Genomic DNA, 23,183 nt, shown 5'->3' with positions numbered 1-23,183 from the left:
ATTATGTACTCAAATACAACTTTTTCTATTTACCAATTTCCAGTATTTTAGTATTAAGTAATTCAGATTTAATTTAAGTATAATTACATACACTGCGAAGGGGTAACATCAAAACACATAGTATCTTAAAATATTTAATGTAGATATAATAAACAACACAAACATAATATCTATAAAATCAAATTATGTATAAGTAGGCACTACATGTTAATTCGAAATTGTTGAATAAATAATATAATTTTTGATCTCTCTTTATTAAATCTAAACATTTTAAATTTAAATTCATAATCAATTTTATTGTTTCCTTATTAAGGCACTTTTAATTGACTAATTGTACACTATAACATACTTTTGAGGTTTTCTGAGATATACAAATGAAGCAAGTCTCCATGTTAATTAATACTTTTCAAATACTGAAATTAATATAACATTGAAACATCAAGTGTTAGTATTTTCATGCATCAAACTTTACATTCATTGCGTTAGGCCGCGTTTCCATCTGCAAGAAAACTTCCGCGAGAAATGTCCGACAGTCTGTCTGACAGCAACGTGCAAGTCTACTTGCAGGTGGAAACACGAAATTAGACTTGCAAGTTACTGTCAGACAGACTGTCGGACATTTCTTGAGGAAGTTTTCTTGCAGATGGACAGGCGGCCATATAGTTATATTAACCTAAATTCATATCGATGTCATGTCAAATATTCAATAATTAACATACTTTAAAATCGGTATTTTAAATACAATCAATACAACATTGTATCTAATGAGGTGGACGGATCTAAGTTGCTTTGTTTTATTGACAACCTATTTATAATGAGGTCAGATTAATGAATTTAATCTAGCAACAACTCAATGTTAAACATTTTTTGTAGCTCACTCCTTTTAAAATCTGGAGCAATTATAAATGGACACAGATAAAACGATAACTCTTTTAAATTAGGTGCACTAGTTTTTATGGCTTTCGCAACTTGCATTGTCACATGCAAACATCGGGACAAACTTAAATATGTCAAATACTGAAACTTATTATTCGAGAAGTATGCTAACAAGGCATTTGTCGAAAAATATCCGTGTCGCAATTTCAAAGAATGCAAGTTCTTTAATCTGTACAAATGGTGTAAACTTGAGTCAAACAGAGTTTTACATGTCATTATATGAAGGACCTGTAGAACCTTGCAGTTTGATATTGAACACACAATATCATCATTTAATGTATCTCCATATATGTGTAAAGCTCTCAAAGTGGACTGCTTGGTTCTTAACAACGATTCTAAAAAGTCTGCTGGTATATTTTTCATTTTTTCCATATTAATACTTACTAAATTCACACACAATAGCATACTATACAGACTGCTATGAGTCAATGCAAAGTTCGATAAAATTAATGTTTCTAAATACTTCAGTTTCTCAAATGGTAAATGATATACAAAATTACCGTTAGCATTTTCTGGATTTTGTACTATAAGAGAGTTTCGGAAACTCAAGAATTTCAAATGGGGCCAATAGCCAAGATCATCAAATATACAACTATCCACCTGAGATATGCTTATTTCTAAATGAGTTAAGTTAGGGCAGTAACTGATCAGGGAAGCTCTAACTTGGGAATATAATTTAAAATACTGTAGTTTTACATTTTTCAAGTATTTAGCTACAAAAGGTACAATGTTGTCACTAATTCTAACATAGTTCTTCATACATACTATAAGTCTAGTGTTATCCCAGATGCATGGCGTGAGACACAGTTGCTGCCACCTCACACAAACTTTTGATACAGCTAGCAGTGATTCAAAATCGATCATAGAAAATATATAGATGAGTAACTCATTAGGCAGATCATTTATAGTGAGGGTGTGATGATATGACTGTATATCAGTCATTTCAAGGTGCACCATCCTTTATTATTTCAGTTCCCACCTCGGTAGTCCTGAAAACGAGAACAACATAAACATCAGAGAAATACATCAACATAAAAATCTGAGTTTTTAAAGCATACTAAACAATGTTAAATGCCACTTATTGATTGTACATGTTGAATAGATGAATAGAAAATACAAATAACAAGACGCATACCTTGGGATTACCTTGCTTCCTATTCGAGAAAATTTTAGTTTTTGCCTGAGTAAAATCATAATTTTACCAACTGATTTTGACTGTTCAACTATGTATGTCCGTTTCACATGGTTAATTTACTGGTATTTGTAAAAAAATGCTTCATTTTTAGCAGCAAAACGACACATTAGGAAGAACTTTTCTATGGAATATTAAAAATAACTTTCATCGTTGACTTTGATCATTTGATGCTATTTTGGTTAGACGTTTACGCATATTGACGTTGACAGATGTCAGATTATTTAGTATTTATATTTTGAACGCATCGGTAAAGGCTCATCTTCACAAGCAGATGTTTAACTTAAAATTTAAAAAAATAGTTTTACCTGTTGTTAATTATTATCAATAAAATTAAGTGAATAAACCATAATAGTGCTAGCAAATTAATATATATATATAGTTTTATTCCATTCATGTTCCCTTAGAAAAGGCATGCTAGTAAAAAATATTTAAAATATAATTAGTTAAAAATAAAAAATACTGTCGAGAATAGTTCGAATATTATGGTTGAAAACTAAGGTTGAAAATTTCTCAGCTTTATCGATTTTGTTGTAGGTACTCAGTATATATTATGTAATTATAAATTAACTCGAGCAAAAACCATAGCCTTATAATTATTTACTGTTTAATTTAATAAGTAAGTATGTATCTTGTAATTTTTATGAAGACGATTTTATTGCTAATTTTGTACTTATCTATTACGTACTTACTTAGTACTTTCCGTCGCGGCTTCGCCCGCGTTTTCAAAGAAAAATCCGAATAGTTCCCATTCCCGTGGGATTTCCGGGATAAAACCTATCCTATGTGTTAATCCAAATTACCCTCTATATGTGTATTAAATTTCATTGCAATCGGTTCAGTAGTATTTGCGTGAAAGAGTAACAATTAACATACACATACACATCCATCCACACAAATTTTCGCATTTATAATATTAGTAGCAAGTAGGATAGTCGGATGGAAGCACAGACATACATGATGGAAGATTGACTCGCAGATAGATTAAAATATGCTTATATTTATTCAAAGTTCAAATTAAGTAAAAACAAGATATAAATTTTGCTTTTTGGACCTTTATTTAGCTTTTTGTATAAATAATTCGCATATTTTGTACGTCAAAACTTTGTGATGGTGTAAAACATCACTGCAGTAGGTACAATAGAGAATTTCTACTGAATTTAAACATAAATGTTGTTATAGTCTTAAGGATCATGAAGTAATAATAAGTACATTTTTTTTAAATTGGTTTCGAAAAAGTTCTAATTTTTTTTTTAAATTTTTTCAGCCTTTCACTGTAGCGCAGCGTAGATACTGCAATTTTTTCACCATAGGTATCCTTGCAATACGGTTAACCGATACACATCAATAACTATTCCTTAATTATCATCGCCAATCCTTTCCTTAGCTTTTATTCCTACGGCGGGTACGGCCTACGAAGTCACACAGGTAGCACTTAGCAGGCCAAACATCTTCAAATTTTCATGGGCTGTGGTGATCGCCAACGACAAGATATAAATGTTCCAATTACGAACTTCCTGAATTATGAATTATATTAATTGATCTTATTACTATAATATTCTTATTTTTTTATTTTATTCATATCCAGACACGCATCTCTTCATGAAGCCTAAGCAGAGATTACTGCAACAGTCCTCATTATTATTGCACTGAAAACAAAAATGTCAAATGTTGTATTCAGCTATATCCGTACAAAGATAAACTTATTTATTAATTTATAGTATTTTTATTTATTTATTGAAGAATTAGTTACTAGTGAAATTTGCACCTGAAGCTTGTTATACAAAACCTACTTACGAACAAATTCTATATTCTGAAAACCAGCAATTTTATTAAATTACGCGACACACCTTCAAAACTTCAAAGCGATTTTATACAATACAGTTTTTCAACTTATAATTAAAAATCTGAACAAGATCTTTAGCATGCAATAACTACTTAATAAGGCAGAATAAGAAAATAGTTAAGCACTTACAAATTCTCCAACTTGGGCACATCTGAAACTTGGGAATATATTGAAAACAAATATCTCAGGATATCTCATCACTCTATTTTCGTTTTTATTACTGACTTCTAATTCATTTGTCTCTAAACCAGCATCATCATACGGGTCATTTAAAAGTCTTCCATTTACACATCCAAAAGCAAAGATGCAAATAAACAACAAACAAACAGCACGTGGTGTCATTGTGAGCAATACTGGAGATATACTAAATAAGTAGGTACTTAGGTAAAATAATATTGCAAACACTATGATTCATATAAAAGAGGCTAGTAAAGTGTGTATTCGCTTGGTCCTCCGAAGGTTCCGTACGGTAGGGAAATACGTTTAATTTGAGATATGTTTTCGCAAATTTAAGAATAACAAAATAAATCAAATTGCCTAAATGTTGATTCACAAATTGATGATAATTGATAATGAAGTTAATTTTAACGTAGGCGTCGCGAAACATTACATTTTTGCTATTAAAATAGACGTAGGAACCTAATTAATATAATAATGATGACGTAACCATGGGCGTAGCCACGGTGGGGCAGGGTGGGGCGCTTGCCCCACCCTGGCTCTGACCTGGAAGGTACCTAACCAAATCTAAAAAATTTAGTTATCTAGGTACCAACTACAAAACTTAATATCCGTTAAAATATTCTCACTCGAAAGTTGCAGTCGACACAAACAGCTTGCGCTTCTATGTTGCATGACTTAAACCGCCTTTGGTGACAGAAAAAGTAGGTAGTGTATTACCGTTACCCCAAATAAAGCTGTTTTTATTTAGCCAAATTCGCACTAAATTTTCCATCCAATTTCACTTTTGTTTTAGGCTAAGGGTCACTTACTGACCATAAAAGCACAAAAAGCTGACAGATCCAGGTGGAGCTTCGCTCGCAATCTTAAATAAAAGTTTTTGGCCGATATCTCGGAAACTATCCACTTTAAGGCAAAAAATATTTGGATTTTTTTGAAGATAGTTAAATTTTACATCTTTTATACGTTGTAAACTTTTTTGTAAAACTTTTCGTTTACGATTTATGGCCTATTTAATGAGCCGGTTAATCGTTTTTGGAAAGTAACTCTTTAAATATTGGATTAATCAATGAAATGCATACATCCATGTTTTAAGATTACTTTATTTGAAACTTTTTAAAGTGAAACTTTTATTACATTGTCCCAAACTTTTTGGTCTGTGTAGCGCATGTCGCGTGACGGTCGAACCATACGATAATTATCGTACAAATACGATAATTTTGTGCCTAAGTTTCACTTTTACCGTGGTTTCATAAAACCACACAACATTTTTTTTCTAATGCTTTTTATTTAACGTTTAATGTTGGATTACCGGGCGAAAAATAGAAAAATTTCAAGGTAGGTATGTATGTTTCGTATATATGTATTTCGTACAACTAAATAATATTGAGTAGTTATTTTATATTGGATGCAAGAATAAAATGAAATGAAAGGAAAATATTTAAAAAAATGCACTAAAAAATGTCTATAAGTAAAAAAAAAAGATGTGTGGCACTCGGGGACTGCCGCGGTAAAGCTATTGCATGCTATGCCTTCAAGTCACACCTCCGAGCCCGTCGGAGTGGGGATCGTGAGGTTTTCTCGTTACGGAATTTCTCGATTCGGTCCCCGCGCTCGAGGCCCGCGATAGAAGCTATGCTATAGCTTAAAAATCTAAAATTTTGCCGTTTCGAAAACGGCGAAAATCCACTTGCATTGGAAATTTCTTCTTCGTTTTCATTACATCCGTAAAAATCTTTTGGCCTGCCACGTCACCCGCCGAGCGGCGGCATTTCTACATTGAATTGAACGTACAACAACTCAAAAAATATGGGCACTAGGAAAAATTTCAAACGAAAGTTGACGTACATGCATTTTATTGATTAATCCAATATTTTACGATTTATTATCCAAAAACGAGAAACCGTTTCATTAAATAGTCCATAAACCGTAAGCAGTGAGTTTTACACAAAAGTTTACAGAATATAAAAGATTCGAAATTCGACTTTCTACAAAAAAGTCAATGTAACTTTTGCCCTAAAGTGGATAGTTTTAGAGATATCGGTCAAAAAATCAAAATCAAAAGATGAGAAGCCGTTTTATGCTGCAAATTATCGCAATTTTCGACATTCGCAAGGGAATCAAAACCTACATTGTACTTCCCGTGAAGACAAAGTCTTGAAATTTGGTTAAAAGCACTAGTCCATTGAAATGTTACATTTTTTAGGCATAACCTTGCGTTTTTTAGAGGACGCAATTTTATTTTTTTGATGTGTAGATGTGTGTTAATCGTTTTTGGAAAGTAACTCTTTAAATATTGGATTAATCAATGAAATGCATACATCCATGTTTTAAGTGTGAAGCTAAAACCAAGTTTGTGGGGTCGCCACCCTTGTCCCACGGCCGCCATCTTGAAAATAGCGGTTGAAATGGTTTTTACGATTTATCTCAAACTATTTATATGATAAAAAATATCGTTAACATTATTTGTTGCAAATTAAATTCTCTACAACTTTGGTGCAGAAACTTTTTGTCGTAGAACTATAAATATAAAAGTTATAAGCGAAATTGTTCAGAAATTAGAGCTATTTATATCTTTCAATAAATTTTTTTTTTATCATTTTACGAGGAAATGATATCAGACCAAAAATAGTACTCACTTCGGAGCGCTGTAAAACCTTAGGTATTTACTTAGTGAAAAAATGTTGAATATAAAAGTTGTTCCTCGAAAAACAATCTACAAAAATAGTCTGATATCATTTTCATCGTAAAATTATATAAAAAAGTTTTATTGAAACGTATAAATATCTCTAATTTCTGAACATTTTCGCTTATAACTTTTTTATTTATAGTTCTACAACAAAAAGTTACTGTACTAAAGTTGTAGAGAATTTTCAACAAATAACGTTAATAATTTTTTTTATCAAATAAATAGTTTATGAGATATATCGTAAAAACCATATCAACCGCTATTTTCAAAATGGCGGCCGAGGGACAAGGGTGGCGACCCCACATACTTGGTGATAGCTTCGCATTGACCCCCCCCCCCCCTACATATAAAAAAACAAAATTGCGTCCTCTAAAAAACGCAAGGTTAGGCCTAAAAAATGTACACATCACTAAAATAAAATTCGCGCTTGGCCGGTTTTTTTTTTGCCCCACTCTGTGCCCATGGCTAGCTACGCCCATGGACGTAACGTAAGCTGCAGGCTGCTATCAATGTAAATAGGTAAACCACAGGATGGAAGAACAATACCTACAACTATTTTCCTTGCAGATCGAATGCAAGCAGACGGACATTAAAATAATAATAATTACCTAATACGTAACTACTTATGACAATAATAATATAAGCTCGCAGATTTCAGACTTAAGTATATTTTATTACTCGAAGACTTTTATGGTCTATTTCATAGATGGAAAATATTTATAGACCCGTAGCAGATGCTTAAATTTTAATAGCTTGGTTTAAGTAGGTATTACTTAAGGAATTTCTTCAAATAGTATCGAGATAAGAGTGCCTAGACAATTTTGTTTATATTCGACACTGAAATTAGAAAAAACAAGAGTCTATTTACAATAATAATTACTATCGCGTTACTTGTAGATTCACACGATTGAGCACACGAAGCAAGTGAAAGGCATGAGAAGTAGTGAGTTGGAAGGTCTGCAGATAACCGCACATATCTGTTGTTCATTTAAAAGGATTGTTTTATTACCAAAGGTATGTTTATAATGTTTAAGTATATAATCAATTTTGTTAGCATTGAAACACCCTTTACGAAAGAACATTTTACATTTTAGTGTAGGAGGAAAAATACCTTCATTGTCGTAATTTTTTATCTCATATATTTTGTGACCACCGAGTATAAGTAGGTAGGTACCTATTTAAATATCCTAATCCTAATCCTAATCTATACTAATATTATAAAGAGGAAAAGTTTGTAAGTATGTATGTATGTATGTATGTATGTATGGTTTTCACGCATAAACTACTGGACCGATTTCAAAAATTCTTTCACCATTAGAAAGCTGCATCTTTACTGAGCAACATAGGCTATATTGCATTTTCAAAAAAATTAGAGATCCTTACCAAAAATGCAATAATGTAACCCAAGGTGTAAAAAATTCCTCAATAAAACTTCTGTCATCGCGTGCGCTGCGGAATCTATTGAAGATAGAACAAAAAAATGTTCTACGGTATTATAGAATGGATCAATATCTACAAGAAAGTCCGCGATACCATATGTCCATCTTCAGTAGTTATGTTACTACAACAACTTTTTTACGTTTTCAAAGTAAAATGAAGTGCCGACAGTAATCAAACCATGTTTAAATCCATACACATATATTAATCCTTATCCCATTAAATGATGTTTTATTATAGACTGTTTCAATACCAGCAAAATACTTTTTAAATGAAAAGAATTGGATATTCCATTCAAAAGATATAACGAATTTTTAAAAGTGTCAATCTACAGAAAATAGTAGGTATACTGTTCGAGTAGGCCGTAGTGCGGGGGTCACGGAGGAATTCTACCAATATGCGTCTTGACGGAACACAGTGGGTTTTTGGTCGGTAGGAATCCGACATAACCCAGAGGCCGTGGGTATCTATGAAAGATTTCCCCACTAAAAAAAAAAAAAGGCCGTAGTGTGGGACGGGGTAAAGGTGATTTTCATGTGATTAAAAATTAAACCTATAGTCCGACCTATAGTAGACTTTTCACTGTAACGATATCGCTATCTATGCGGGTGAAACCGCAGGGCATTGCTAGTACTATTATAAAGGCGAAAGTTTGTATGTATGGATGTTTGTTACTCTTTCACGCAAATACTACTGAACCGCGGATTACAATGAAATTAAGCACACATATAGAGGGTAACTTGGATTAACGCATAGGATAGGTTTTATCCCGGAAATCCCACGGGAACGGGTTTTTCTTTGAAAACGCGGGCGAAGCCGCGGGCGGAAAGCTAGTAATAAATAAACATCGTTAATAATTACTTATACATCGTATTACTATTAAGTAAAACCTACTTGTTCTGCAAAATCTAAATATTTTACTATCGCAGGCTGTGTACCTAAATAAAGCAAAAACCAAATTTCTACCCCAACGTTTAATTTAAATTATGTATTTTATCAGCTTATCAGTACACTGAACGCCGGGTTTATTCCTGTCTCGTTAGCTATATTGATAACAAAAACTGTGACTATTCCAGGCATTTTATCAATATGGTGCTGAAACTATACGCTGTGTCTGATGGTCCACCATCGCTGTCAGTGCGGCAGGCGCTAGCTGCCCTGGATATACCATTTGAACTGATGGACACCAATTTTGGAGCTGGCGAACATATGACGGAGGAATATGCGAAGGTATCTTAACATTTGCCGGTTCTTCTCCGTAGAAACTGCTTACCGAATCGGTGGTAATTGGTAAAACATTATTAGTCTGTGGTAAAACTATGTTATGGTTTTAAAAAGAGCTGCTAGAAGAAGTCATATTATTGGGAGTTGAGTATTAGAGCTTCTATAAGCTTATTTATTATAAGAGCTGATTTAGAACAAATATTGAAATTGAAAAACTTCGCTACAAAATGTAACAAGAGAGAGGAGATGCTTAGGCCTAACAAAGTGTTAGATCTAAGTTATTCTTTGTTAAACCTTCATGATTACGGGTATTTGAACCACTCACAAATTTTTAATATAACTAAGTACATCAGATATTTTCGTGCTTCTGGATCAAGTAAGGAACCCATAAAACGTGTTTCAGATGAATCCACAAAAAGAAATTCCCGTTCTGGACGACGACGGCTTCTACTTGAGTGAAAGCAACGCAATTTTACAATACCTGTGTGATAAATACAAACCTCAATCTGAATTGTATCCAAAAGACCCGAAAGCAAGGTATTTGAAGATTACCTACATATTATTTTCAAAGTCAAGGTTTGAATACAAATGAAGTTATGGATAATAACAAAGAAACACCAAAGTAATGATTGCCAAGTACAAAACCTAATGTTTTATCAAAATATTACTAGACACAGTTAATGATCTAGTTACGTGTACAAATCTTTATCTGAGTCTTTACCATGTCTTTACCTATGTAATAAAGACTGCAGGAATAAAGAGATAATCTCAAGCGTAATTATCAGGCAATCCTTTATTTGCGAATGAAATCCTGAGCAAAGATATAAATCTAGCAGATCATAAATGATATTTGGAAGTTAATTTATGTTAATAATTATAAAAATTAGCCTGTTAGTATTTTTAAATTACATTTTGAACAAATAACTATCAAGCATTTTACATTTTCATTTTTCAACAGGGCGATCGTAAATCATCGTTTATGTTTCAACTTATCAACGTACTACGCAAACATATCGGCATATACAGTGAGTTTATCATATTTTTTTAAGTATAATGAAGAATGCAATTTAATTAGAAGTACCTACCTACATATGTCACGAAAAAATAACATCCCCTCTAATCCTATTTCACGCATAGAGTAGAGTAAGAACTACAAACTGCATAGAGTTATTTATTTTCAGATGGCGCCAATATTTTTCGACTACCATCGCACAGATTTGGGCTTGAAGAAGGTTCATATCGCTCTTGATGTTTTCGAAACGTATTTACAACGATTGGGAACCAAGTATGCTGCAGCAAATCAGCTGACCATTGCTGATTTTCAACTAATTAATTCCACTATGACTTTGGAAGCTATTGATTTCGATTTTTCTAAGTATCAAAAGGTATGTGTAAGAGCGTATACGCACTATGCGGGTAGCCGCATTGCGGGTAGCCGTCCGGCTGACCGCAAGCACAATTATGTACGTAATATTCATTTCTATGCGCACTGCGATGCGGCTACCGCAGACCGCACAGTGCGCATAGAAATGAATATTACGTACATAATTGTGCTTGCGGTCAGCCGGACGGCTACCCGCAATGCGGCTACCCGCATAGTGCGTATACGCTCTTACACTGTTGTAGATACCGTCATAACGATTTTTCACCAATTAGAAATTAAAAAATACATTCGTTAGGTCCCAAAAATATAGTTCATTTAAAATTGCTCAATATTTTCAAAGCTATTGAAAACTTATGAAGCATATGGAACGAGTAGGTAACTATCAGAATAAATAAAACAAAAGTATTTTCCTGAATACATGATCATTTATTTTTAACATTTTTACAGATTCATAAATGGTATAATACTTTTAAACAAGAGTATCCAGCATTATGGAAAATCTCGGAAGATGCCATGAAAGAAATACAATATTTCGCGGCAAACCCACCAGATCTATCCCACCTTAACCATCCTATCCATCCAATAAGGAAAATAAATAAATAGAAACCAAGTTTAGTAATAATTGAAAAGCCTATGTATATAAGACTTAATATATCACAATAAAATATAAAAACAGTTCAACCTTCAAGAGTTTTTTGTTCAAATTTAGCCAGATCCGGAAACACATCTCTTCATATACCCTAAGCATGAGTAACTGCAACAGTCCGAATGATATGTGCACTGGAAAATATCAATAGTTATAAAATTATCAATTTAAATACATAATCCACTACACTGTGTAAAAGTAAGTATTATAGTTTATGTATATTAGAGGTATATCGAAATTAAACCACAATAGGTAAGTAGTACCTACTATACAGCAACATAATAATAATTATCATCTTATCGAAACTTCTAAATACGTAGTAATTATATACTAAAAATTCAAAACACAGAAACAACAGCACTGATTCAATTTAAATCTGTAAAAAAATCCTAAAACTAAAACATCTATTTTATAAGTACTACAATGCCTAATTGTGAATGGGTAAAAAAAGCTACTTACAAATTCACCAATTTGGGCACATTTTGCATCGGAACCAGCAAATACTGGCGGAACTTTTACTTCATTGCTTTCGATTCCAATATCTGACAAATCTTTTGTTTTAAAACCTTGGTCATTATTTGGGCCCCCACTCACGCACGCAATAATAAGCACACACAAAAATACTACACGACACATCGTAGTGACTGAGACTAGTAAGTAGTAGGCAATATAAAAAAATTCCGATTTATAGTAAATGGTTTGTTTACGATGGGCATACCTCACATACCCGCATATGCCTAGAATAATTGATAAGATTACACAAAGACTAACCACAGGCTGTACTAAACAATAACAAATTGACTTTCCTTATGCAGTATTGCTCATTTAAGAATTTTATAACTAACATCGTAGTCAAATTGTGGGCATTTTCAAAATAACTGAACAAAGGTATTCAGATTTTGTAGTAAAATGTATGCAAGTATGTAAAATATGTAATACTAAACGTGTACTTAGTTACGAAAATTATTTTATTTTGCCGAAAATTTACAGCAGTAGGTACTAAGCTGCTTTATAAAAACGAAATGGTAAATAAATAATAAAAAAGAAAGCGAAATAATAATAGAAATATTGAACATGCTGTATCTGATCTTGTAATAGATAATTTCTTTCTATCAATTAACCTCATTTCGTTTTGCAATACTTTTGTTTCCAACATAATAACAAATAAGTACTGATTTTTATTTCGATGACTAACATACATATTATTTGCTTACGCTTGGTAATCAAAATGTGCAAACGTACTTACTTAACCTTATCATAACACATTATATTATCTCGGTCAACAAATTGAAGCATTTGTCAGTATTTTGCGAAGTTATAAAATTTATAAAATTTAATAATAATTTTAAAAAGTTTTAATGTATGTATTTTTAATGTCAGAGAACAAGCAAATGGGCCACGTAATGTGTGGTCACCACCGCCCATAAACATTAGTAAGACTAGTCTCTAGTGGTGTTTTATCTTTTTCAGGTGCTTTGCCACCCTAATATGATTGAAAATACCTATGTTCTATCTATACAGCTTCGTATATTTAATGAATAATTAATTAATGTAGGTGCTGGATCGTAAAATTACATATTATGTAGACGTTAATTTTTTCAACTTTTTGTAATGTTTTTTTTTTGCATGTGATTTATGACTAGTTTACGAAATGAATCAAGAACAGCAGTGACTAATAGGATTTTAAATAAAAAAAAGGTTTGCATAAAAAATATTTTATTTTCGAAATTTTTAAGTTTTAAATTTACATTCCAAATGGATTAATATTTCCTAATCCAAATGGAGAGCTTTGAGGTTTTTTGGTCTTTGGTTTTTGATTTAGAATGCCCAAGCCATTATTGACGAGTGGAATGTTTCCAGTCTGGTCTACTTGCATAGCAATGGGTTGGAGTAACGTCGGCAACTTCAGAATATCACCGAAGAAATTCTTACAAAGTGCGTCAGATAGCCTATCAGCAATATTTCCCCAGAGACCTATTTGGCAGAACCTGAAAATATTAATAAAATGGTTAAACTATGTTCAAATCACATAAGCTAAATTATTTGGATTCTCAGTTCTTTCAATGATTATTTCAGCGAAACCGAAATTAAATAAAATAAAAGTTTTTACCTAAAGTTTTTATCTAGCGACATTGTTTCGCCGATCTTCAAGTACTGTTCACCTTCAGGCGCCATTGAAAATGGAAGGAAATCAAAAATTTTATTGTCCTTTGTGTCGTTTGCTTTCAAGTTTCTCGCGAATTGAGCAAACAGTCCAACAAAGCATTCTCGCACTTTGGCATCGGTTTGTGAAACCCTTTGCCCTAAGGACCTGCCATTTTCATCTAGAGGCTCAAACAGATAGGCCAGTTCATCTCCATGTGCTGGGCCTTTTGCTTTTTGTGGTTTGTTACTTACAGGTTCATCTCCATCCTCTGCGAGGTAAAAATTTTACATATAAATAAGAATACTACCAAAAGTGGATGAAATAGATGTCAGATAAGCTTTTAAAATGGATCTTGTAATAATTAATTCTATTAACTCCTTACGCGTGTGTCAATGGATTTATTTAAACCTCTAAACTTTAGAGTCTAAAGAGTAATTTATCAGAGAAAATACACATCATTTGTAACCTGTTGCCGTAGACTCTATAGTCTAGCTGCTAGCAGAAAATATATCCAAATTTAACTAAGGAAAACAATTGAATAAGAGATTTTTTTATATAGTCCCTTTTGAGTTTTGGCTACTTGCTAAAATTTACACCAGAATAGACAAACTTTCATGGGGAAGCGGTAATAAATATCATAAAAAACCTCAGGTAGCTAAAAACTTACGAGTTAGAGCGATGCCAGGTACGAAATGTGATCCCTTGCTCAAATTGCCGACATGCTCGAAGCTGTACATGAGTGCCGGTGCACCTGCTTTCCATTCCTTGACACTTTGGTATGCAGGGAAGTTGAAAAGGGCGTCACCTGTTGATAAATTCTACCTTAAAACTTACTATTTTTTAACTTCGAAAATCAAAGAATAGATTTTAGAAAGGAACTTGCCCGGGCTTCATTCTGGTTAAAACCGGCATAAAGCCTATGCTACTCGCACATTACTCGTTAATGTTTCTAATGATAAAATAATTTTTAAGGTCGAACTAGTAGTTTTTGAGATGAATCGTAACAAACAAACAAAATATCTTTCATCTTTATAGTACCTACATACCTACATATTTTTCAAAAATTGTGTGAGTAATAAGAGTTGAATACTTATTCAAAAAATCCACTTTCAAGTCGGTTTGAAAATTAAAAACTTAACTAACTATAAGCATGATAAAAAACTTAAACGTGCTCTTAAAAATATTGTAAGCCGAGGTACCTACTCGATAAATATTTAAATAACAATGGGTGTAAAAGGGTCCATACCCCAATTTGAGTCCCTTTTCGACCCCTATTTGGGACCCTTCCCAATTGAATATAGAATAACAATCGAGCGTAACGTAACAATATATGTACCTACCTAGCTGTCCGTTATTATTAGAAATTGTTCAAAAATACATTACTAAATTTTATAAGTGTGCAAAAATACATTACTTACTAAATTTTATAATTTTTTAACATCGAGATAGTATGTACTACGTACATATATCTCGATGTTTTTTAAGAAGTTGCATTTTGGTAAAAAAATAATACATATTAAGTACTAATGGTAATTTTAATTTTGCTTTTACTTTGTTAAGTTTAGGCAAATTAGTTAGGTAGGTATTTCTTAAACTTACCTACTAATTTTTAAAATTTTGACTATTTTCGTGAATAAATTGAAAACCTATAGTATTGTATTGTACCTATTGGTATTGTAGGATGAGTGAATACCTACACAATGTCGGAGTATATTGTGGAATATAGTCCTTACTAAGTGTTACTAAATATGACCGTCTCCGATACAGTTTTCGACTAAATCTCCCGATTTTTAACATACCTACGTTATTTCACACACCACATAAATTATTCTTATAAACTGACCTGTAGCTTCAGCAATCTCAGTTAACCCGTCAATAGTGTCCAGTGACTTATCAAACAAAACTTGATAATAATCAGGCAATGGAAGTACACTTTGCACTCCGGCTAATTTGAGAGGGTTCAGCGCTTGTACCTCTTGCAGTGTGTTCTTGAGACCTCCTATAATATCCTTCTTTATAAAGTCTTGGACAGATGATAGTTGGTCAGTGAGGAACTTCGCGTATTTTCCTGTAAGTTTTTTAAAATTGTTTTTCATTTTATCACGTTAAAGGTGTGCTTACCCGTAATTTAAATACGTAAGTACTTATGATTTACTATTGTACTTAGATATAAGATTACCTATCCATTAAAAAATATGTATCTAGTTGTTAAGCATTTTTTACATAAACAAGTTAAAATTTTAGACACTCTAAGACTCTAAGACTTTAGTCGCTTAGATTTTTAAAGCAAAATAAGGCTAAACATTAGTAAGAAAACAATTGCGAAATCATATTGCATTTTTTTAATAAGATTATTATAATTACCAAAAACAGCTCTCGATGTTTCAGCCGACGTGACACCAGTCAGCATGGGGCCAACTTGATGCTTATTCTTTAGAGCTGCTCCTGGATATTCTTGCACAAAGGTTGGGAGACCACGGTAGTCCTCTTTACCTTCTACACGCACACCCGAACCTATACATTTGTATCAATAAATTAATGAATAAGTTAATTTTAAATTTAGATAAGTAGGTATATGTTCTATATTCCACAAGTCTCAGATTATTGAAATTGAATTTAAAACATATTCAATAGCATTATTCAAACATAAATAATGCTATTGAATATGTTGGAAACAAGCCTAAAGGGACAGAAAAGCTGTTACTTTTAATTAAAATGTTGGAACGAAGTTTTGGAACGAAGTTCCTTATTGCGCGTTATGGGGGCTAGACAGAAAAAAATCTCAGGAAAAGTTGTAACGACACTTTTCCTATAGTAAGCTATTGTTAGCTGTGCGGCGTGCGCACTGCGCATGTTTCTCTGACACTCCGACTGAACTTCGTTCCATCCGGGTGTCCCTTGACACCTCTCAATTTTTTATAATAATTATAGAAATGACTATTTTCTTATTCTTACCTGACCTTCCAGATATTTCGTCCAAGAATGCTTGTGTATCGGGCAAACTCATTGTAATTTCTTGGTCAGCCTGTAACGATTTAAATTTAATGTCTTAGCGCTATAATTACAATCATTTTAAAGGTTTTTCTATTAAAATTATTTACTCGTATTTATCGCTCTTACTAACTAGGTACTATCCTTCCCTGTATTACCATAAACATTAATATCTTAATTAAAATAAAAATAAATAAGGTAAACCATTATCTTTTAATATCAATATCATTGTTATTTACAATTTTACCTGAATAATCTTCTCATAAGGTAACTTCCTGAGACACATGACAAGTCTTTCAGCGGGCTCTGGTGGACAACCGGTGCGTTTGGCTAGCTCCTCCGCATGCTTCTTGGGGTCAGATTTAATGGCGCCTGTTAATAAAATCGTGGCTTATTGTTTCTGCTGGATCGAAAGGTACTTTTTTTAAATAATAGTAGTGTTAAAAATGCACACCTAAGTTCTAATAATTATGTAAACAGTCAAAGCAGTATAATAGATGTAACAAAAAATAATTAAATCCCTTAAAATGAAGGCCGTAATTGCCACGAGAGTACGTAAAAATACGTAGAATGTAGACGTGGATCTTTTTTTACCATCAGAAACGCGATTTTTTGAGCAAATGATTGATACCTTACAATCAAAGTTTAAAAATCAGTATGGAAGACACTACGGAAGAAACTGCAGTATATACCTGCATTCCCGATACATTACCTGGTGAAAGAGGAGCTCCAGACAAAGCAGCTACGCCTGTAGCTGCGCGACCCTCTCTTGGAGTTTCTGATGATAAGCCCAGGAGTGATGCAGCCCTACCACCAGTACCTTGACCCATAACTACCATTCGGGAACGATCACCACCAAAGAATTCTATGTAATCGTTTATCTGCAATTGTAAATTTGTGTGAAATATATTCCTGGTAAAGAAAACAGCCGCTTCTGATAGAATTATCATATTTCAATATTATAAACTACAAAATAGGGATCATAGCCATTTTATTGTTTTATTTAACTGCCGTTATTGATCGATTTTTTAACTTTTAAATCCCTAATAATTAAAATATCAAAAAACAGGTTTAATGTTGAACAAAATAAGAAAATTCAAGTAGGTAAGTACATAATAATAATTCCTTACCCACGTCATAGCGGCGCGGAGGTCGAAAATACCAGTATTACCAGATGCATCTCTTTGTCCAGTACTTAGGAACCCTAGGGACCCTAAGCGATATTGAGCTGTGACTAGAATTGTGTCTTGTTGAACAAAGTGTTGACCCTGGAAACGAAAAAAAAAAGAATAAGAAACAATATTTCTCCAATTGAAATAACACAGATATTATAAGAGTCATTAGCTAAAGACAACAATATGTTTTCTTTTTTGTGAAATTCCATAGAATTAATTTAACATTTTCTAATCATCCTATAGGTACGTAACTATAGCTATTATAAAACGGATAATAATAATATACTACCTATACCTAATTATTAAAAAATGTTGTGTGGTTTTATGAAACCACGGTAAAAGTGAAACTGTTCGAACGGTTCCGAACACTGCTTTGTGTAGCGCATGTCGCGTGACGGTCGGCTGCGGAGTAGGTATACCTACTCGGCAGCCGCGATACACGCGACATGCGCTACACAGACCAAAAAGTTTGAGACGATGTAATAAAAGTTTCACTTTAAAAACTCTTACCCCATAAGGCGAAATGGAGCCTGTTTTATAGTTACCGCCATGGACGAAAAATATCACCGGGCAACCTGAAATAGACATTATTCAAATTCATAAAAAAAAAATATTGTCCTACTTAAAAGAATTAGCTACATAGTTAATTAATAATATTAGCGTGGATTCTAGGTGCTTTAATAATCTGTAAAAAAGAATTTAATCATGAGCGTTACCTTGTTCCTCTCCAGGCATTTTCGGCGCAAAAACGTTAAGGCACAAACAGTCTTCATTCCCAATGATCCTTCCAGAGCCCCTTGGGTCCATCTGGGGACACGGCGGACAATTGCTCGTAGCATTGATCTCGCCAGCTAGGTACCTTCTAACTGGTCGTTGGAACCGTCTAGGGCCGACGGGAGGTTCTGCATATCTAAAAAAAGTTAAAGCTATTTTGAGAATGATCTAATACCTAAGGGATTTTATGAATTATTGAAATCGTTAATTGAACGAGATATTACTACACAAAAAAGTCACCTAATAAAGATTTCGCGGTGTTTCACTTTCCTGGAGCCTGTGCCTTCCCGATACAGTACAAAAACTAAAGTTTAATAAATGACCTAGTGAAGCTTTAGATGTTGCAATCGCATTAACTTCCACAAAAAAAATCTGGTCACATGCTGTTTAATAATATGACGATAGTGACAGAAATTAACAAATTTTTAGTTCAAAGTGATAATATGAATTCTAAATAAAAAAATCGCATATCTATAGTTGGTCCAAATGTAATAAAAGGTTTTAGATAGGCGAACAAACTCCGAACAGCGGAAATGATTAACTATCAGTGCTTCCGTTTAAATCTAATAATTTGTGAAAAAATATCAGAACTGTTTATATATTTAAATAGATTGTTTAATTTAGTAAGTAGGACCAGAATAAGATGATTTCAATCGTTATTTTATAAATAAATAAATATTTCTGGACAATTTGCACACACGGCACGATCTGATCCCATACTAAGCTTTCGTTTGTGTTATGGAAACCAGATGGATGATAAACATACATATATATAATTTTAAATAAATAATTATATAGATAATAATTAACACCCAGACACAGAGCAAACATCTATGTTCATCACACAAATATTTGCCCCGGGTGGGAATCGAACCCACGACCTCTGGCTTTGAAGGCAAACGGCTTCGAAACCAAGCAAGCCAACCGGTCAGTCAGTTAGTCAGTTATAATTTTTAAGATTATAGTATCTTCAATATCTATATCCATACTAATATGTATTATAATTGCGAAAGTAACTCTGTCTGTCTGTCTGTTACTCAATCACGCCTTAACTACTGAACCAATTTGCATGAAATTTGGTATAGAGATATTTTGATACCCGAGAAAGGACATAGGATAGGTTTTATCCCGGAAATCCTACGGGAACGGGTTTTTCTTTGAAAACGCGGGCGAAGCCGCGGGCGGAAAGCTAGTATCTTATAATTCAACTAGGCACATTTAAATTCACCCCGGATCATTTAAAAGACACGAGCTACTCTCCTAGTGAAAAAGTATGACTACAAACGGAGACTAGAAAAACCAATCTATCCATTGCTCCACCGCTTTAACCGTTTCAATTTAATAAAATTTAGAATTAAAAGACAAAAAAAATCTATCATACTCACAGATCATACTCAATTACTATTTTAATATCTTCTTACTCTACTTATATGATATATCATAATATGTCTAAATTTAAGAACTTAAAACTTAAGTAGGTAAATCTCGTCTCTTCCGCTTGCAATCAATGTTAATTGTTATCTCTCATGTTCGGTGGAACCCTGGTGGAACCAAATAAGAAGGTAAGTGCTGCAGTATAAGTAGAGTTTAAGTACTAACTCCTGTCATTACGTATGTACATGAAAAAATATAAAAAAATCCACAGCCTCATTTTTATAATTTTGAATGAGATGCTTATTTACATATGAATATCATTATTGGAAAAGTAGCTGAAAAGTGACTTCGTGATTGGACGAAGTTCCCATGGAGGTGAGATATTTCGTCGCATATAAAACCTACATTCGTTACCCTTCATTGCCCGTCCGATTAGGGCCCTTCTGGCCTCCTCCACTCAAGCGACAGCCCAAGCCGAGGTTCGAGATCCCCGTCAAGGGGGGACGCCCTTGTGCATGTCGCTACCAGGGTGAACCTTCAGTTCACCCCCGCGTCCGCGTTAAAATGTAGAAGCCCTTCTGGCTAACATTGAGAGACACCACAAAAAAAATACCCTTCATTTTTTTTTTACATAAAAACATCATACCTACAGGTATGATGTTTTTATACCTGTAGGTATGATGTTTTTATGTAAAAAAAAACAAAAGTGTTTGGAAATAAACGTAGAGGAAGAAAGATTTGTTAAGTAATAAACACACTTTCGAGTTTCGCATAATTTACAAAATAAGTAAGGCACGAAGAAGAAGCGTTAGTAAGGATTGGTTAGAATAGCATTACTTCTCCGTTAAATATATTTTTGAGCATATCATATGAACCTATTGGACTTTCCAGTACTAAAGAACCTCTAGCCTCTTAAAGATTTACTTTCAATTGAATTTAGAACTAGTTATCAATGATTCTTAAATTAGTTATTGATTTAAAATACCTGATACCACTAAACGTGTAATAACCGAGTCGATCGTCCTTATTCCCCTCGATCCTTGCGCTGAAGCCATGCCGCTGTGTGAACACCACTGCAGCGTCAGGTTCAGGCGGCGCAGCTGGGTTGCCGCCGACCACCGCCTGCGCAGGCGCAGACAACGCACACACCAGCACGCACAGAAGCCAAGCCATCACTACAGCTTTATTTATCCTTCGCCTGCGGAACTCGCCCACGCAACTCAATTGCATCCCCAAATCTGAGCTTATCATTTGCGTGTACACATCGCAAATTTGAAAGCGAATTTATATTTGATACTGTTATGAAATAGGATATTTCTATTTGATTCACGCGCTGAGTTCCCTGAATAATTTAGATCAATACCTTTCTATTTATATTTTCTTTTTACAAAATCAGTATTATAACGTTAGGTTTTACCTTTTAGAGAATTAGGAAAAAATTTCGGGCCAAAAATTATCCATCCAGCCACCAAAGCTTGTCTCACAAATAAAACAAATCCAAAATACGGAGGACCTCTTAACCCTTAAATACATCAAGCAGTTCAAGTTGCAGAGCGCAAATTCTTATTTAATTCATTTATTTATTTATTTAATTATCTATTGCACACACAGAAGAAATAGATATACATACATAAAGAACAGTAAAGAGGAAAATATGTACAAACGGTGGCCTTATCGCTAGGTAGCGATCTTTCCTTTTTCTTGAGCAGTCGGATAAAAGGATGTTAAATGTGCACAAAATAAAGCTCTTACACATTTGTCATTATCATTACCTACTCTGTGTTATTTAAATCATTGCTCTTTCATTACTCATGGCTCTGTATTATGTAAATTTATTTTCTTGGTATTTAACCACTTAAATGTTTATCCTCTGAGGTGACCTTCTTTTTTCGCAAGTCGCAACCGTGATTATCTTGAAGGCTCCAGCTGCCAGCACACCATTATGATTTACATAGGTTTTTTGTATGTGGTAATTAAATTACAAGTATTTTATAGTTTATTTCTCTTATAAAGTTTCATTTGGCACACTCATCTCGAAGACATACCTAATCAGAAGAATCCGAAATGGAAAAAAAATAAAATTAGCCCCTAATACCAAATCACTATCACTACATAGTATAAAACAAAGTCGCTTTCCCTGTCCCTATGTCCCTATGTCCCTATGTCCCTTTGTACGCTTAAATCTTTGAAACTTCGCAACGGATTTTGATGCGGTTTTTTTTAATAGATAGAGTGATTCAAGAGGAAGGTTTATATGTATAATAACATCCATTAAATAGTGGAGAAGTACTGTTATTTTTGAGATTTCTAATGTGATGTCGTAAAAAATTACATTTTTGACGCTTACATTGCAAACGCAGGCTAAACCCTACGAGTTTTATCAAAATAATGTACTAAGTATTATACACATTGAAAAGGTCTACAGAAAAGTCCGCGATGGTATATGTCTATCTCTTATGGATAACCCACAATAACTTTTTTTTGTCATTTACTTTTTACGACAAATAATGGCTAATTTTCGATACGATTTTAACCAATACAGCATTAATCCTTAACCAATTAAATACCTTGAATAAATTGTTCATTTAATATAGATCTATATGGCCCTTTACACCGTATGATTTAAGTGAATATTTTCGAAGATATTATAGATTTAAAAATTGCGGGACGTAGCGTTTGCGGCGGTACCGGCCGGCCGGCCGCCCGGCTATCTATTTTATACCCGTGCGAAGCCGGAGCGGGCCGCTATGTTTTTATATACAACGTTCACAGTTTTTCTGTAGTGTATTTAGTATCAGCATTGCACCCGTGCGAAGCTGGGGCGGGTCGCTAGTAAAAAACAAATAAATAAAAAGCCTTCCCTATTGAACGCCGAGAGTGAGACAGCACGCTAGTTTCTATATAAAAAAGAGACATACATATCCAGCATATGAGCATAGTCCTTCAGTCGAGGGCTTATATCAGATCGATTGATCGATTGATTGATTGATTGAATGATCGATTGATCGATATATCGATTGATCGATTGATCGATTCTTGATTGATTGATCGATTGATCGATCGATATATCGATTGATTGACTGATTCAATGATCGATTGATCGATTGATTGATCGATTGATTGATTGAATGATCGATTGATCGATCGATTTATCGAATTGATCGATTATTAATTGATCGATTGATCGATTAT

The 23,183-nt window shown here is 33.5% G+C and overlaps 3 protein-coding genes and 1 long non-coding RNA gene across 4 annotated transcripts; 1 reads left to right on the top strand and 3 right to left on the bottom strand.

Annotated features, from left to right (window-relative positions):
• Positions 1-121: 121 nt before the first annotated feature.
• Positions 122-2,467, bottom strand: LOC149908352 (uncharacterized). Its single transcript, XM_090101803.1, has 2 exons — positions 2,072-2,467; positions 122-1,925 (listed from the first exon to the last, which is right to left on the bottom strand). Exon 2 carries the CDS (start codon positions 1,891-1,893, stop codon positions 835-837), a length of 1,059 nt encoding a protein of 352 aa, XP_089957929.1. The 5' UTR covers positions 1,894-1,925; positions 2,072-2,467; the 3' UTR covers positions 122-834.
• Positions 2,468-3,112: 645 nt separating this feature from the next.
• LOC149908351 (uncharacterized) lies at positions 3,113-4,344 on the bottom strand. The gene is made up of 2 exons (XR_016456724.1): positions 4,104-4,344; positions 3,113-3,777 (listed from the first exon to the last, which is right to left on the bottom strand). It is a non-coding gene; the product is annotated as an uncharacterized LOC149908351 (long non-coding RNA).
• A 3,391-nt stretch (positions 4,345-7,735) lies between these two features.
• Positions 7,736-11,495, top strand: gfzf (GST-containing FLYWCH zinc-finger protein). The gene is made up of 6 exons (XM_090101802.1): positions 7,736-7,854; positions 9,354-9,507; positions 9,905-10,038; positions 10,460-10,526; positions 10,683-10,886; positions 11,333-11,495. Exons 2-6 carry the CDS (start codon positions 9,367-9,369, stop codon positions 11,486-11,488), a joined length of 702 nt encoding a protein of 233 aa, XP_089957928.1. The 5' UTR covers positions 7,736-7,854; positions 9,354-9,366; the 3' UTR covers positions 11,489-11,495.
• A 1,735-nt stretch (positions 11,496-13,230) lies between these two features.
• Positions 13,231-21,198, bottom strand: LOC149908349 (liver carboxylesterase 1F). The gene is made up of 12 exons (XM_090101801.1): positions 20,977-21,198; positions 18,560-18,753; positions 18,354-18,418; positions 17,799-17,936; positions 17,381-17,549; positions 16,916-17,040; positions 16,633-16,702; positions 16,042-16,191; positions 15,521-15,745; positions 14,345-14,482; positions 13,642-13,945; positions 13,231-13,519 (listed from the first exon to the last, which is right to left on the bottom strand). Exons 1-12 carry the CDS (start codon positions 21,162-21,164, stop codon positions 13,276-13,278), a joined length of 2,010 nt encoding a protein of 669 aa, XP_089957927.1. The 5' UTR covers positions 21,165-21,198; the 3' UTR covers positions 13,231-13,275.
• Between the last annotated feature and the right edge of the window lie 1,985 nt (positions 21,199-23,183).

This window comes from Colias eurytheme, chromosome 5 (genome assembly GCF_061535395.1).
Source record: "Colias eurytheme isolate Ceu_HAF_F1 chromosome 5, ilColEury1 Martin Lab GWU primary, whole genome shotgun sequence".
NCBI classification, from domain to species: domain Eukaryota; kingdom Metazoa; phylum Arthropoda; class Insecta; order Lepidoptera; family Pieridae; genus Colias; species Colias eurytheme.
Note: the sequence above shows the minus strand (reverse complement) of the source record. Positions and strands in the feature narration are given on the sequence as shown.